This window comes from Lathamus discolor, chromosome 15 (assembly GCF_037157495.1).
Source record: "Lathamus discolor isolate bLatDis1 chromosome 15, bLatDis1.hap1, whole genome shotgun sequence".
NCBI classification, from domain to species: Eukaryota; Metazoa; Chordata; class Aves; order Psittaciformes; family Psittacidae; genus Lathamus; species Lathamus discolor.
The window spans coordinates 2,729,979-2,747,128 of record NC_088898.1 but is presented as its reverse complement, the minus strand read 5'-3'; the positions used below and the strand labels follow the sequence as shown (position 1 = coordinate 2,747,128).

Sequence of the window (17,150 nt, the reverse complement as noted above, 5' to 3'; positions counted from 1 at the left end):
AGCTGCTGAACAAATGCTTCTATTGGTGCGGGTTTCCCTTTCTCCAGGAGTTTTTTTAACTCCCTTTCTCCCATTTTCTAAATCTGCATATAGTTCAATATGCTGCTGTCAGTAGGTGGAGGGGGTAACTGGAGGGCGAGTACTCCTGCTGCTCGGGAAACAATGATTCCTTCCTCAGGAGCCTCTCGGTCGGCATTTCTATTTAGCCTGGTACATCTGTGTACTCACTAAAAGCTCTTGTAGTTGCTCTTCTGGTTTCTTAGCTGTATGTTTTCTACATCACTCCAATTTATGCAGTCAAGTTCCTAATTTGCATCAATTACCCAATACGTTTTGGATTGAATTCTCTTGCATTTCGGAGAGTAATCTTGAAGAGAAATCAGGAGACTGCCTTAGAGAGTAAAGTACTACCAGTGTGAGAGAGTGATGGATTAAGTCAGTATTTGTATATCAAGACATGAACTTAGTAAATGTGATCAAATCAATTTTCCAGGAACAGTGAAGCAAAATGCTGCAAATCCCTGTGTAGCTGTAAACTATGAACCTTTTTGAGATCCTTGGGTTTTACATTACTTGTTCTGGTGAATTGCAGTATTTTTTAAGGGTGGTTTTTTTCAGTTAAGAGGAAATGTCCCTCTATTTCACCTGCTTCTCTTCCAATTAGTAGTTGCCCACCTCTTGGGAGCATAATTAAGAGGTCTCCAGTTAGCCTAAGGAAAGGAATTAAAGAAATTGTAAAAATGCAGCTGTAATAAATGGGCAATATATAGCCATTAAGTCCACAATATCCATATTCATGCTTATGCATTGTTACTTTAATGATTTGATGTTTACCTATATAACTCATTTGATTATAAATAACGCTGATTGCATTGGGAACCTGTGTAGCACAAGAGAAGTAATAACCTTTCTCTTTGTTCCAGAGGACTTGGGCAGGCATTTTGTTCAAGCAGTAAATACACACAGTAGAAATTGATACTGCTTAATTTAGCACTTCATGGATATTGGCTGCCATCAAACAACTTTGAGTAATTAGTACTCGGGGTTGTAAGAAGCCCCGAGACTGATGAAGTGTCAGGCAGTAGGTAAAGACTGGTCTGAAGGGCAGTCTTTAATCTGTCGTGGGTCCCAGAGGATTAAAGGTTGTGTGGAGTGTTCCTCCCGTTTATACAAGCAATGTGTCTTACTGAAGTTCACTTGAAAGTCTTGGAAATACACATCTCACCTGATAAAATATTAAAAACTGCTTGAGTGTTTCATGTCTCAGGACCTGAATAGCAGTTAGGAAGGGCTGTGATGTTGTGCTCTGAATGGGAAGAGGAGGCACACACCATTCCCTTGTACCAAGGGTGGCTGAGTATTTAACCAATGGCATATGATCAACACATGATAAAGAAAAAGGATGATAAAAGCAATTTATGAAACCTGACATAAGCCTTCAACATTTGCTTTTAGGTGTGTTTCTTTTTCAGTCATCTTGGTGAGTGACGACAAAAGAATATAACCTCTCTGGTAGATCTGATTGGGAATATTTATGCTCTTTGCAGAATGCTATTTTATTGAGGTTATTTATGATGGTTGCTTAGTTAAACTTTTGGGAGCATAAGGGGCTATCATGGTGAGTTGTCCTTAAAAACCTCTTCATAAGCACAAATATTTGCAAAGCTAACACATTGTACTTTAACAAGTTACTGCTTCAAAGTTTCCTTTTTCATATCCTCAGCAAAACCGGAGCAATTTTTCCTATCAGTGGGTATCTAAAACCTCTCTTTGTAGTTGTGTAGTATCAAGTTGTTGCTTGTTCTGTCTCCTGTCTCTCCAGGTGTATGCACTGTACAGCCCATTAAGCACTGGAGGGCTGAAGTCCTTGAATATTTAGTAATACATGTTTAAGTAAATAACAGATTTCAGCATGTTTTTAGAAGTCCAGTTACTGTAGCCTTTATGCAGTCCCTTTAGTAGTTTTATGAGCTGTATTGCCTTTACTTGTAATGTTTGTCACTGGAAAACTGAAGAGATTATTCATTGCATCCTAAACTGATCCATGTACTCTAAACCATGTCTTCCCTGTAACTCCTTAAAATCTTACTGGGGGTGCATGACTTTAAGGGTTTAGGCATTCTTATTGGTCTTTGTTGATAAACTGGAGGACTGAAAGGTGGACATGATAGAGTTAAGTAACTTTTCGAGGTTCAGGTTTTCCTGTGCTTGGTGACAGACTCTACTTTTGGGCATGTTAATAAATGGCTGGTTTTCTGGAATACTGCACTGTTGCTGCTTCCTTTCATTACATTAGCCAAGGTTCCACTAGATGAGACATTTGCAGTCTTAAGACTTCCTGCTGAGGTTCAGACTTTGTATTTTTGAGATTGAAGCTGTCGTGTTCATGAAACTACTTAATTAGAAACACATTCATGGCCGTGTACACTGGAGGAGTCTTGAGCACACAGCCAGGCACATGGGGAAGTCGAGCGTTTGTGCAGCTGGCAGCTGAACCGGTGGTTTATACTTTGAGTATAAAATTACTATTTCGTTGCTGCTGGAATGTGGCCACTGGAAACGATGAGATGTGGGTGAAAGAGATAGCGTTTGTCACAAATGAAACATGCAAAATGACAAGTAGAACTACCCAGCGGTATGCAGCAATCCGTATGTAGCAAGTATGTATCATGTTGTATGGAAAAATTTCGAAGAACTTGGATGTATGTTCTCATCTGTGAAATTCCGGGAAGCAGAGCCTTCAGGATGTCTACTAAGTTAGTTTCTGATGTTCTCTCTGGGTTGTCATGAGATGTTGTCTTCGGTGAAGCTGGGGCAGGGACATTCTCGCTCAGTTCAGTGAGTTGTGATGTAATACGTGGCACTGCAGAATTCCACAAGTGAACTTGTGTGGGGCTTTTACATTAGATTTGTTTAATGTCTTCGAGAAGTGTTTTCATGTGCAATGTCTAACACAGAGGCTGTTTCCATCTCTTGGTAGAGCATCCAACAGAGTAGCAGTTTGGGGGGGTTTATTAATAAACGTGATAATCATTAATATGCCTGTCAGTAAATATAATTTTAAAAGGTATTTCTCGTGAAAACGAGAAGCAGTGATTTTTGCTGGTCTGGTGCCTTTCAGTAGTTTTTTTCAGAGGCACACTTCTCTTACTGAGCAGTAGGTACCAGTTTCTAAAAGCAATATGGAAGATATTTTAATCCAAGGCAGTACAGTGACATTTCTCTCTCTTTTTTCTTTTTTTTTTTTTTTATCTGAAATTGAAAATGAGCTCTTTGAGCTGCTGTATCCAAACCAAAATGAGGCTATTTTAAAAGTTGTGTCTGTCTGTGTGCTTTCCGTTTAACAGGCAGTATATGCCATATTTGCAATTAGCAGCTTTGGCATCCTCTTTGATGTGTTCTAATAAGCAGTGCAAATATAAGCTTTCCCTGATTAGTTGAGTGGGAGTCCTGTAATAGGCTTAATATTAGAAATACTGTATACACAAAGATACAACTTCCATTCAGTGTTCTTCTCGTGTTATAGAGCCCATGTTGGTGTTTGCTAACATCATGGAAGGAAAAACAGAAAAGATCAATCTTTCTCTTAAATGCTAGTGTGCTGTTTGAGGGCAGTGGCATCACACCTTTGTCTGAGGCTACAAATTTGGCCAAAGAGTCTCCTGGCGTATTTAAGGTTTGTGTTCTGGAGGGTCTGATGGTATTGGTGTATGTCCCAGGAGCTCTGGAGTTCATCAGAATCTCCAACACTTTTTCTTTATATTTTTCTTTCATAAATGCAAACGTTTTAAGATTTATACTTAAAGATAAATTATTTTAAATGTGTCCATATTGAAAGGATTTAAAACCTGTGGTATGGGGCGATACGTGTTTAACGTATTAAATTAACCACTTCACACTACAATAGGATCGGTTTGTCTAAAAAATGCTCTTAGAAAAAGTCTGGGTATTTTTATTTTTAATATTGTATTAACACATTTTGTTTGGTTTTTAAGAAAAGACCCAGCATTATAGATCCTTTACCAGCTCTCCTTAGGTACCTGTCTTAGCTGAGTCACAAATTGTGATGTGAAGAAAAACGCAAGTCTTACAATGGGGAGAGGATATTGTATAGTAAAAAAAGTCATTCAAATATAGAATAAAATTTTGTTCTTATGTGGTTTCATTATATAGATATTATTATTTTAAGCAAAATCTAATCCAGTATCCCAGTATTTTCCTGTAGCTAATTTTATAAGTCAGATGTGTTAATCCAATGTTATGAGAAAGTAAAGCTGGATTTCTTTCCTCTTTGCAGTGCCCCAATGCCCTACCTCATTGGAATACATCTAAGTTTGATGGAGGTAAGTCTTTCTCATCATTTCTGAAACTTTTTATGTTTTATGATTTGGAGCCAGCAATTATACATTCATTCATATGCTTGAAAATGAAATAGTCCTGTTAATTTGGGAGTACTGAGAGAACCAAAGTTAAGCATGATAGTGTTAAATCTCAGGGGCGTTTGATACCTGCTACTCTCTGGGCATACTTTGTTTTCTGTTCTGCAGTTGGTGACAAGCTCATGTTGTGTTCCCCTCTCCATCCTGTTGCTTCACTTAAGCGGTTTCCTGCCTTAGTTTGACTCTGTTCACAAAGGCAGAGTCGATATTAAACCAAAATGTTGACAGTTACAGTTCTCTTTTAGGCTTTTGCAGACAGATTGTAATTTTTTTAATGTTCAGAAGATCTGAAAAGAAGGAACTTGCTGTTAATGTTAACACAAAGCTGGCAGCAAACCAGCCCTCACAGAAAGCTTCACATATAAACAATTCAGAGTAATTCATGTGACTTTTTAAAAAGTCTAAAAGTGGAAATAGCACATTTGCGTTTGCTTCCAGTACTGGTGAAACAGTTGATGGTTTTCCTCAAAAGTATCTGGAGGACAACATAAGCTATTAATTTAGCTCCCTATGAAAATCAGAGTCCTTATTAATCGTGCCCCTTTACACAGGAAGCCTAAACAACGTGTATGCTCTGTGTGGGAAGAGGCATTCCTGCCCACAAAGCCCTGCCTCAGTGTAGGCTCTTAAATTAGCCACACTGTTGAACTGGTGGGAGTTGCAAATGCCCTTGAAACTTAATTGACTTGTGTCCCTGGTTTAGATGCCCGTGTTTGGAAATTTAAGCGTAGTGTTTAGGATACGTAACAACTCGCCCAACCGAGTTTTACATCGCATGAAGTAATGCATGTTACTAGAATATTTGTACTTATATTCTCCACCAAAATGTGTCATTTCTCTGGAAATACTGATCATATTCATTCACTGGGGTGTATGTATGTAATAATGATCCTCTATGTCTTTGTGTGTTAAAACTGGAACTAGCATGCTGTCACTTCCCCCTTTTTCCAGCATTAATGTGAAGTAATTTTAGAAGTTAGCTTTTTTTGTGAGGAGCTCGATGGAATGTGCAGGACCTCTTTTCCCTTACTCTTTTTTTCCTTACTATCCTGGGTACAGATGACTTTTTATGCCCTTTATATTGCTAAATAAAGTACAGAATTGCAGTACAATGTGGTAGTGAATAAGCAATTATTTTAAAAGTCAACATGTACGTTTGTTTGCACATCATATGCTTATGTTAGAGGGATTTCTGATAATTACCCTTCAGTGCTGCATAGACGGCACCCAAGTAATGTCTAGGAAGAAATAGTCTAGCATATGTTTTTCAAGTTAATCAGGAAGCTTTCTGCCCCATGTCTGTGCCAGGTAACGACTGCATGTGTATTGTAGTATCTATAAAAAAGAAGGAAGAGACATGGTAGAAGATGGTCTCATATCTCAATGCAGATACTTGTCAGCTCTCACAAGTAATTTTGCTCACAAAGAGCTACGTGGTGAGCCTGGCAATGGGTAAAGAAAAATAAAATTCATTATTACACCTTGGAGTTGCTTTGTGTGATGTCCCACTCCTGCCTTCCTGCATAAACCCATTACCTCTCCCTTTGTCTCTGTGTTTCAGATTGCAGGGCTCTGCAGGCCTCCAAACTCCATCTGTAAAAACTCAAAAAAAGGAGTTGTTCTTGGAGAAGCCAATTTTTATCCATTTTAGTAACTTGTGAAAAAATCTGTTTAGTACTAAATCCAGTATGGCTTTTGAATAGCCCGAGATTCTGGAACACAGACACACTTTGGCAAAGTACCGTGATTCCAAGTGCCTTCTGAAATAAATTAAATAAATAAAACAAACTGTCTTCTCTCCTCCCTCTGCTCTTATGGATAGATTGAATAATTCCAGATAGAAATGAATCTTCCAACTAGCCCTGCTTTTTCCCTTGAAAGATAAAAAAACAGAGGCTCTTGGATCTGTTGTATGATTTCTCTGTGCCTTGGGCAAAGGAAAGGTGATAGGTCAGATGTACCAGTCAATTTCTCGTTTACCTCTTTGCCTGTTTTGGATACTGAAAGCTTACTCTCTGTCTTTTTCTTCATATGTATGTATCAAATAGTGTGGTTTATTTATTAGAATAACAATGTAGTAGCAACAGCAGCTTTTTCCTCCTGATCTAGCAGTTGTGTATTTTTTAAAACACAGTGTATTAATTTTCCCGTATCAAAGTAATTTTTTAAGGCACAACTAAGAATTACTGCCAGTCTTGAGTATTCATTTTTCTTTAAATGCTGAAATCTCAGCAAATACATCTCTAAAAGTGTTTTGTAAATCCACGTGTTCTAGTTTCAGGATGAGGAATTAATTCCCCAGTCCTCTATTGAAGTTCAGGCAGGTGGACTCTTTATCTGCTGGAGGGCCCCACGGGGGCGATTGCAGTTATATATAGGCTGAGGGTTCTGCTCCAGCAGCTCCAATTGCAGAATTTGTCATTGTTGCATAAACGTTAGTGGAAGCCTGAGCTTGTGTGGATCAAGCTGTGGGGAGGGTGAATTTGGGATAAAGGAAGAAATAGTTTTCTGGCTTTGGTGGTGTTTCTGTGGGGTTTCGCTCTCCCTACTTTGAAACAGGTCTTCTGGAAGAAATACAGCAGCAGTGTTACTGGTTTTAAACTAAATACACACTATCCCTCACCTCGAAAGGTTTTCTTCCAAACCATTTTGTATCTTAAAGTTAGTTTGCAGTTTCCCATGTTACACAGGGTCTCTGTACAAGGAGCAGTTATTTTAATGGAAAATGACAAATTTTTCTTATGATTAAAATATCAAGCGTATCCATTGACTGTTAAATCTAATTTGCTGTGACTGAAATGTTCTCCAGTGAGATAAGATAATCTCCTGTTATAGGTCAGAGGGCTCCAAGTGATTTATGAGGGAAAAACTTGGTAGAAAATATAGAGCTGTGTTTTGTGCTCTTATTTTTCAGCTTTTCTATCATCACCTAGTTAGTCATTCTTTATAAGATTTCCATTTAGCAATCCATAAAATGACTTCAAAGAAGGCTAAAAGTTTATAAGCTGTTGGATAAGCAAGGCTGGAGCTATCACATGAATAATGGAACATGCTTACGGAACTAATTGAATTCATATTAGATGAAGATAAGTACTTAGTACTGATAAATAATGAGATAGGAAAATGAAACTCTATCAAATGAACATGTCCCTTTCATAATCTTGTTTTATTTTCTACCTGCATGCTCTGTGCTGGTTTACTGTTCAAACTATTAAATTGACCTGCATGCTATGAGTGGTGTCAAACTTTGCTGGCAGCCTTTTACATTTTGTCATAGTAAACAATTGTTTCAGCAACTGTTTCTGTAGGAAGGTTATTAGTGTGATGGTGCTGATGGAAGAGGAATGCCCTTGACCTAGTAGACTACCTATTGGAATCTAGGCACATGTGGGTTTGATTAACTGTTGTGGATAGTTCTGTTCAGCTCTCAGACACCGAGTTGCTGGCACTGTGCTCTTCTGTGCCAGGCTTCCAGTTATTCCAGTAACAATAACGCCCACCCTTTCCATGGGGCACAAAGCCAACTGTCAGAGTTAAAGTTCATGATCAGAAAAGTACTTTTTATGCCTGTTTGTTTTTTTTTTTTTTTTTTTTTTTTCATTCCTGTCACTCGAGGGCTTTTTCCGGGACTTCAGGATTTTAATTCTCACAAGATTATCCGGGATGAATTTGTGTGTGAAACTTCACATTGCGTTTGTCAGAAAGTTTGCCTAATATTTATTCCTAAGTGTAAAGGACAGTTGTGGATATCATAAAGCCTATAGGAGCAGATTTTTGTTTCTTTTCAACCTGCTATGGGTAAATATGTTAGGAGAAGATTCAGTAGAATTCATGCTGTGTTTAATATGGTAAGACAGGGCAGCTGATCACAGTAATGTCAATAGTGTCTTCCTTAGACAGATGAGCAGAAAGCTGTGTGCTCCCTCCACTGAACCCACACATATTCTGGAAGCACTTTTGGGCATATTTACCTGGTTTTGTTCAGGTTGGCAGGAGGTTGCACTGTTTGTGATCCAGCCTGATAATACACCAGTTACCCTGAGCAGAGTCTGAGATAATGAACTGAGAAACAGGTTTCATCAGCTGGGGGTTAGTCCTGACAGTGCCCTGTGGTTTCCCCATGCTGCAGAAGACACCCTGAGAATTCATTGACCACTGGCATCTTCCAGTGGTAGTGTTAATTGTTAATTATATCTTTTGGTTGGGGTGAGGAGTAGTAACTAGCTTTTCCCATCCATTTATACTTAGTTAATCACTGTCTTTTTTAGCTGTACCTTAAGAAGTGTAGCTTTTTCACAGGATTTAAGTGAAGGGGTTGTATATATGTGTATGCTTAGATCCAGATCTTAAACTCAATGTAATTTAGTCACAAATATTATAAATATAGCTGTACATGGTTTCAGAAGTATTGATAGAATGCATTTAAAATATGATGGAATTGTCTTTTATCCAATAATTGGGAAAATGAAAATAATAGCTGTGTTTCAGTAAGAGATTATGTGTGCAGGGCATTCTGAGACAGACAAATAACATGGCACCAAGTAGAGTTACCAGTAAGCTTCTTTCTATTCTTTCTGTTCCGTTGCACGACAGCGTTAGAGCAGCAGTAGTGATGTTTGTCACTCAGTTGGCAACAGCTGCTTGTGATAAGGATCTTGAGAATCACCTGTGCAGGATCAGGGCACTGCACATCAAGGTTGGGACCGGGCGGAAGAGTGGGAGATGCACAGGAGGGGGCTGCAGCCCACCTGCTGCGCCCGGATCAAAGGGCTGGGGGGTCAGGGGGCACATCCCGCCTAACCAGATTTGTCTGCTGAATAGCCATTTCAGATTGTAAATCTAAGGGTGATTTCATTAAGTCCTTCTGGCTGCTGTTGGGGCATGAAATAATAAAATTTTATATCCGTTGCCTTTCCTGCTTCTGGCAGCCAGATTGACACATTGTTGTCTGCGGTGTTGTGGTGTTTTTCTTAAGAAAATAAAGGGAAACTATTAACTAAGTAGAGACAAGCCATTAAATAAAGGGATTTTCAACTTGTTGTGAGCCATACTTTCATAATAATTTCACATATAATGTACAAAGTAGCTACGAAGAATATTAGGCTTTGCTAAGAGTTTTACCTTTCCAAAAGGATTCCTTTTTTCTGTTACAAGATTTCTCAATACCTTGATCACATTTGTATCTGGTTATAAAACCTCACAAGCAACTTGGTTTATGTTTTGGCACCAATTTAACCATGAAGTTATGCAAATTGTTTTGGGGAGTAGGAGGGGGGTGTTGTTGGTTTTTAAGTGAACTGTTCAATAAAATTGTTCATCTGAGAGAAATTTAACTTGGGGCATTTTATGGTAGGAAATGCAAACCTGCCAACTGCAGACAGCAATCATAAAATAACATTTAGTATAAACTGGTGTTAGTATTTTTGATGAATATTGCTTCTAGCATGTGTTCAGAGTGAGACAGAGGAGCACCCATTCATACTCCCATTCAAATGTAGTTTCTTGGTATTTCTGTGAACTTTCACATAAAATATTTAAATTACTTCAAGTGTTTGGCTGCTTGTGAGCCGGACAGACGCTCTAACTGCTGCTTATTTACTGACCTGGTGTTTAAGGCCCCCTGGAGTTTGTTTGAGAAGTTAAGAGATTTTCACAGCAAAGGTGCCATTTCTGAAATTTAAAGTGCTCTTTTCACCAGGAGATAAGTTCTCTCTGATTAAGTCAGTAATTCTTACTAAGCCATGTTTATAGAGGCCATAAACAATGGGTTCAGTGTGCTTGTTAAACCAGCTTTCCATACCTCTCCACTCTTTTAAAAAGAGACATTTAAAATAAAAGGCAGGTGTAGATGTTAGTTCAATTTGATGGTTTTTAGATGATTAATTATGGCTACAAGTAATTCGGTAAGGATGGTTACGAAAGGCTTGCAGTAAGTGATATGTGATGCACATTTTCACTGAACCACTTTTTTTGACCCCAAAATCCCCAGTCTGTAGTAAAAATTAGGTAAGGAAACTGTAATGTTCATATTTCCTCTTGTTCTTTGCTTCGTCATGTTTTTTTCAGCAAAATATGAACATACTGAATGTAGTCCATTCTGTTTAACAGGTATCACTTTATTTCTAATATTTTGCTTGATATTCAGGGAGTCGTGAAATATGGAATGTGACTGTATATGGCTTAGTGGCTGTCCCTTTGTGTTCTAAGAAAATTACGAGAACACACACTCTAACAGTGAGAATGATCTACATGGAGTTGCAATTCATAGACCAGTGGGATTACTGTGGGAAATGCGGTTGAATGCTGAGAATTTTTACTAAACTTCCAGCAAGAGAGTAAATACTTCTGTTTCCGAGTGAGCTGGCCTGATAGGTGCTATGTTTGGTGAAAGAACCATGTGATTATTTGATAGAAGCCTTTATAACTATCTGATAATACCTTTGTCAAAGACTACAGTGAAGAGAAAGATAATAAAACCAGGTAAGGATTAAGATTAACTGGTCAGTCTGCATTTCTATAGGATAAGCCACAGTTGGACCATTGAAAAAATATATTTCTTCAAATGCATTGCAAGATAGATTCTATAAATCACATTATTCTCAAGTGTTTTTTTTAAATTTGAAGATTTGTCTCCAGGGAAATCCCCTGTCCTAATACAAGTATTGAGAACTTTTAAAGTAATGGTGTCCTCTTCACAGTGTAAATGTATAGCAGATGTTAATGACCCTTAGTTTCAGTACAATTATTTCTGGGCTGTGTGTGGAGATGATTACACTGATCAGCATTTATAGTCCTTGCACCACAAGAATCATCCTTTTGTACTTGACCAGTGGCAGACAGCCTTTGTCACAAGTCTGTTCTTTGCTACAGAAAAAGATGTTTTGCTGAAAGGAAGGTGCAGATTTGTCATCAAAGTTACAAAAACACCCATTGACAAGTTCAAGCACACGTTTGTTGCTTCTCCGGCAGGAATCAAGAGGAGGTTTTAATTCCTTCTGTCTTGTCCTGCTAGCATGCGATTTTGACAAGCTTCTGGCTTTGGTTAAGTGCATTGCAAGGCCTTTTTGTTGGAGCTTTTTGGACTCCTCTGAGTATAAGTGAGATTTTTAATTTTCTGAAACAGGAAGGAGCAAATCAGTTTGTCTGGTGCTTCCGGACTCCTAGAAGGAGCAAGACTCCTGGATTGCTTTAGAGTTTATCAGATGCAGCCAACAGAGTGTGACCTTTGGTTCCTGAAATGTAGAGGAAAGTACCTGGTTTGTCATGCAGTGCTTGTGCTTTTTATATGAGAAGCATTAAATGTAATATTCCTCCATTTAAGTTAAAGACATTTCTCATGGAAGACCTAAAATTAAATGTCTACAAAGTGGGTTTTATAGTTGTTGCCTTCCCCCTCTGCCCCCAAGTACACAGCAGTTTTCTTTATAGACGGGGGACTGAGCCTTGAAAACCAAAGGTAATTATTTAGATGCCTAAGGCTCAACTTTGCCATTGTTTTAGAGCTTTAGTTCCTTTTTTTTTTTTTTAAAGGAAACAATTCCCCCCACCCTGCAAAACCTTAATTAAAAATGGAGTATGGTTTTGTTCATTTTCCTCCTCAGGAACTTGCATTTGGTCCTATGTATAGGTATGTTGGAACTTAGATATTTGTTTACAGTTTCACTGGGACATTTGCTTAGTTACTGTATTCTATAATTCCACTTCTCCCGATTTTTCAAAGCTTTATTTGAAGAGGGCTTAAATAGGTATGATCAGTCAGTCAAAAAAACCCCCAAACCTCAATTCTTCTGTTAGTGAAAAAGTGTTAAAATGTGTATTTCAGTGCTGCTCTGTTTCATATCAGTGATTCATTTACTGTTGTTTAAGCAGGGAAGTAAAGTCTGACAACTTAAATTTGCTTAGATCACCAATAGCTTTAGACACTTAAAGTCAAAGGTACTAATGATCACTCTTTTGAGAAATGGGTTGTGCTTTTCTTTTGTGTGTCCATGTACTGTTACAGATGATGTTAACACTCAAATTAGATTAGAGCCATTTCTTTCTCTCAAATTCATGGGATCAGGATAAAGAGTTTAGAGTTGCTGAGCATTAAGTGGCCAGGATATGGTGGTGTTCTTTTTCTCTTAGCTCTTTTTCATTTTAATGATTTGTTTGTTTATTAAGCTCTGGTAGCATCCATTTTACTTACATACAGTTGTGAATTTGCCTCTATTGAGGTTCTAAAATTCAACATGGAATTTGGAACCGAGTTCCCAACCCTGCCTTACTGCAGCTCTTAACTCCTAGAAAAGCCACTGTTTGTTGTTATTTGACTCAGAAACTGCTAAATGTGCAAACAGGATACCAGAATTAAGACAAACATTAGTGGAGGTGTTTGAAATAATTCTTCTCTTGAATAATCACAAACAGTAACTCTAGTTTCAGAAATTTTAGTATGCCCATTGTTAAGGACTTCCCTCTGCAAATTGAAGGGTAATTTTCTAGCATTGTAAAATGTAAATGAATAAAGCGAATGGTGACAGAAAGACAGGAATGTTGGTTAGTTTTAAAATGCTTTTGTAATGCCGTGGTGTTACATTATCACTTGTGTCCTTTGTGCCTAAAATTTAACTCTTCACTCTTATATTTACCTTTTCTTGAATTTGCTCATATCTAGAAAGTAAGAAACATGGCCCTGGAAGATGTAGTGATTCTTAATGTAGACACCAACACACTGGAAACCCCTTTTGATGACCTTCAGAGTCTTCCTAATGATGTGGTATGTATGAAATGATTTATCCAACTATTCCATTACTTAAAATAGTAAGTCCTTGTGACCTCTTTGGTTTCTAACTGAGGTGTCTCGTTGTGTTACTCTCATTATTATGAGTAAATTGCTTTACCTCAATTCTTTCCTGTTTTGAAGTGTTAAAGAATGCTTGTTTGAACATTTGCAGTCATATTTTTAAGCCTCCTAATGAAAATTAGCTAATGCTCACATAAGCTGGCATTGCTGCAGCAACCCAGCTTCACTTTTGGAATGGCACAGTCAGGTTTCCAGTCATCTGAAGAGTTGGTCTTCTATGGGTAAAAAGACAAATGAAAAACATGCAACTTATGGTACCACCAAACAGGAAGCTAAAATTCAAACTTCATTCTTCATGGTCTGAAAAAGTACTGCTATTTTAAACCATTTCACTGGGGGGGGGAAAATAATACATTTTTAGATACCTTTTGTTTCCAAATGAAATTGTCTGGGTGTTTTCCTGTGCCGCCTTCTAGGTGAGCTAACGTGAACTTTGTACATTTTATATCCTGAGTTGTGATATCAAAAGGATTATTTCATGTTAACTTCTAGCCCTGCTCAGTGCGTATAATTTGGAACTTTCTTTCTCGTTCAACATTTTTATTAGTAATTTATTTATTTTTTAATTACTTAATGGCAATGTTGTATAAATACTTGATCTTTCCTGTTAATGGAAGAAAAATACATAAACCTTGCTACTTTCTGCTATAATCATCTTCACTAAAGAAGCTGTGAAGGAGGAACAGTAATGTAAGAGTGTAAGAAGTTATTTTCAAGTCAGAGGGTGACTGTTTAGGAGAAAATGGCAGGGGGAAATCTGGATTTCTTTTACTAGTTCAAAATATTGTGCTGACAGTTAGATCTATGCCTTTTTATGTGTAGTTGAGAAATAAAATTGATACGCGGGGAGCTCAATGTAAGCTGGGTCTGTCTGAGTTAAAACACGAGTAATGGTGAATATACCCCATGTGAATATACCTCCTCCTGTGAGATCCCGTCATTTCTCTGTGATCCGCTCTTCGAAAACAGTGAGCTCTGGATGAAAGGTCCATCTTGATTGTGAACATTTTGGCTTTAGTCAAGCATTTAGTCTATAAAAGTTACTTCCACAATTTTTTTCTGGCTTTATATAGTTTTTCATTTTGATTCTACTCCTAGCATCCAAATGTGCCAGCTGGTCATCGCTCACGCCATTATCCACAGCCCGGGGAATGACAGACTTGTAAATTTAATGGAATTATGTAAGAAATGTCTGGATACAGTGAGTGCGGGGCCTCAAACATGTATATGATTTGTCAACAATCAAGTATTATATTAGATTTTATGAGACTTCATTAAAGGAGCTGTTGTAGGCACACTGTAGAACATCAGAAGAGACTTCACCAATAAATGCAGAACTTCAAGCTTTGGAATGTAATAAATTTTAAGAGACTTCCTTCCTTTCATTATTTACTTTTACTCCACTTTTATAACAGTAGAGAGTTGTGTTTTATTAGTTCAAATTTCTTGATTCAGTTTTCCACAGGTCTATTTAAAAGCTACATTTTATCTTGGAGGATGTTTGGAGCATAGCAGAGGAAGTGCTGCCAGCAAATTCAATTAACTGGCATGGCTCACAAATAGCGTACATGGTGTATTTTTTTTCACAACTGCTATATAAATACAGCTGGGATTAATATTTGTCGCAACAAAGCCTTAACTTGAATCGTGTTGCGTTGTGTAATTAATGTTTGGGATCAGTGTTTATGTCTTATTTAGCTTTGTTTCATTATTTTAGTTACCTAGATAATGAAGTATTCTCCTCTAGGTCTTTTCCTTTCCTTCAGACTGCTTAATATTTGGCTTTGACCACTAGAGAGCAGCTGCTCTTCTTTGCAAGAATTGAATTTCTGTCAGTTCTTTCATGCATCATGTGTTTGGAACTGTAAGTGGATCAAGTTGTTCATCTCAGCAGGGAGACTCTAAAGCCAATCCATTATACTTTTTTTTTCCCTCTTCTTTTACTTGCCTAGAAGGATGGGGAGATTGTGGGAGCATGTCTCCCCACTGGTCTCGGTCTTAAATAGATGTATGTATGATCTGAGGAACTAAAAATATCTTCAAGAGTTTCACGATCATAAATGGCTCTTATGTCAAACTATTCTGCCAGTTTTGCTACTTCATGTGAACCGTGAGCAACTGATGCACTACTGAATAGACACAAAATTTACTTTGCTAAATTAGATCTATCTATAATCAACAGTGAGGAAAAACGTCTTCTGTGTGATGTCGTCACCATCAGGTAATTAATCCGGTGGAAAATCTTTAAAGCTGATTTCCCCTGTCCTCGAACAGCTATTTTAATCAAGTAAATGGAGTCCTATGGTTATTTTTGAGCTTCAGGTAGTGAGTTGTGCTTTAGTTTAATGGTAGTGATGTTATGACCTAAAACGTTGATTTTTGGGAATCTAGAAAGGACTGTTCTTTAGTCTCTTGCTCCCAGGAACCAAATGAACATAGTCTGACTCTGCTGAAACTGCCTCAGTGCCAGGCAGCTCGTGTGGCGCAAATGTTAACTGGAAAGACTTCACTGTAGCCTAAGCCACTTTGCCCAGTTTACCTCGGCAGTCCCTGCTGGCACTCAAGGTGTGTACTACTGTGTTTCTATTTGAAATGTGAAAAACTGTCCCTCAGTCACCTTCTGCTTCTGATATTTTGCTGAAAATCTGGCAGCATGAGAACGCCCTGGGAAGTAACTTTCCTTTTAAAATAGTCAATATTAAAAAAAGAGATTTATTAAGGACTGTGATTACAATAAGTGCATCTGCTGCTGACAAGTCTCCTACACCACCGTCTGTGTTGCAAGGAATAGCGAAGAGGGGGTAGTAATTTTTTTTTCATGCAACCCTTATGGATTTTTCATGTATTTCCAAATAAGTGTCATCTTCTAGTCTTCGTTGTAGTCAGAGCTTCATATTACAAAGAATAAAGTGTAAGCTCGCTCTGTCAAATTGTAGTTTTTATTAAATGAAGCCCTGATGCAATGCTGTGTACTGGGCCAAAGATATCTTTTGTATCTGGTGGCTGTGAGCGTATTGTAAATATGCAGTAGCCTATGAATATCTCAGCCTGTCAGTAATTTCCTTGTGTATGCTGCTGTTGTCCATTCATTAACAAGTTACCACAAGTAGGAAGCCTATGTTACTCTTTTTCACTTAGCGGGAAATTAACTGCTTTCAGGACAGCAAGAAACACTGAGCTACAACTCTATAGCACAGCCGTTTCCTTAAAGGTGAATCCGTTTTGATTTCTTACACTGTGTTTGCAATAGAATGTTCCTTGCTTTATTCATGTTGACAACTGAAAAGCCTTGGACCTAATTAAAAGAATTTCCACTAGCACCTTTACTGAACCATTTCATTATGCTGCATTGCACAGATTGCATTTTGAAACATGGTGATAGTTTAAATCGGACCTTTAAACCTGAACTGCCAGAAGTATAAAAATCGTCTTTAAAAACACTCTCAGGATAGACTGCATGTATATGTGTCTGCTTGGCTAGAAATAATCTTCATCTTTGTGGTCACAGCCAGTTTTCTAGTATTACTGCCTCTTTAGGCAGGAAAGAATCATAGTTGTGCTTGTGTAATCTACTTTGTTTTATGTACTAAAGTATTCCAGAGTAAACATGAGTTATTTTTTTCTTGTTGGTCTCTTTATGTTGTTGTTAACAGTTTTGTCTTTTAAAAAGCACTATGACATGCCTATTGCCATAATCCTGATTGAAACATTAAAAGTGTACACACATAAAATAGACATACGACAGTGTTTGATTTAGTCTTAAAAGAGAACAAATGATCTGAAAGCTTTAGGAGGTAGCAGAATACATATCAATATTCTGCTTCTATACCAAATAGGGAAGCTGAAACACAGAAAGGCTGAGACTA

The 17,150-nt window shown here is 37.8% G+C and overlaps 1 protein-coding gene across 9 annotated transcripts in view; it reads left to right on the top strand.

Moving 5' to 3' along the window:
• DENND1A (DENN domain containing 1A) overlaps positions 1-17,150 on the top strand; it is a 192,089-nt gene that overhangs the window by 101,247 nt on the left and 73,692 nt on the right. For all 9 annotated transcript variants that reach the window (XM_065695816.1, XM_065695810.1, XM_065695809.1 and 6 more), the window contains exons 11-12: positions 4,298-4,343; positions 13,096-13,197. In XM_065695816.1, coding sequence (XP_065551888.1) covers positions 4,298-4,343; positions 13,096-13,197 — 148 coding nt within the window. The remainder of the gene's footprint in view (positions 1-4,297; positions 4,344-13,095; positions 13,198-17,150) is intronic.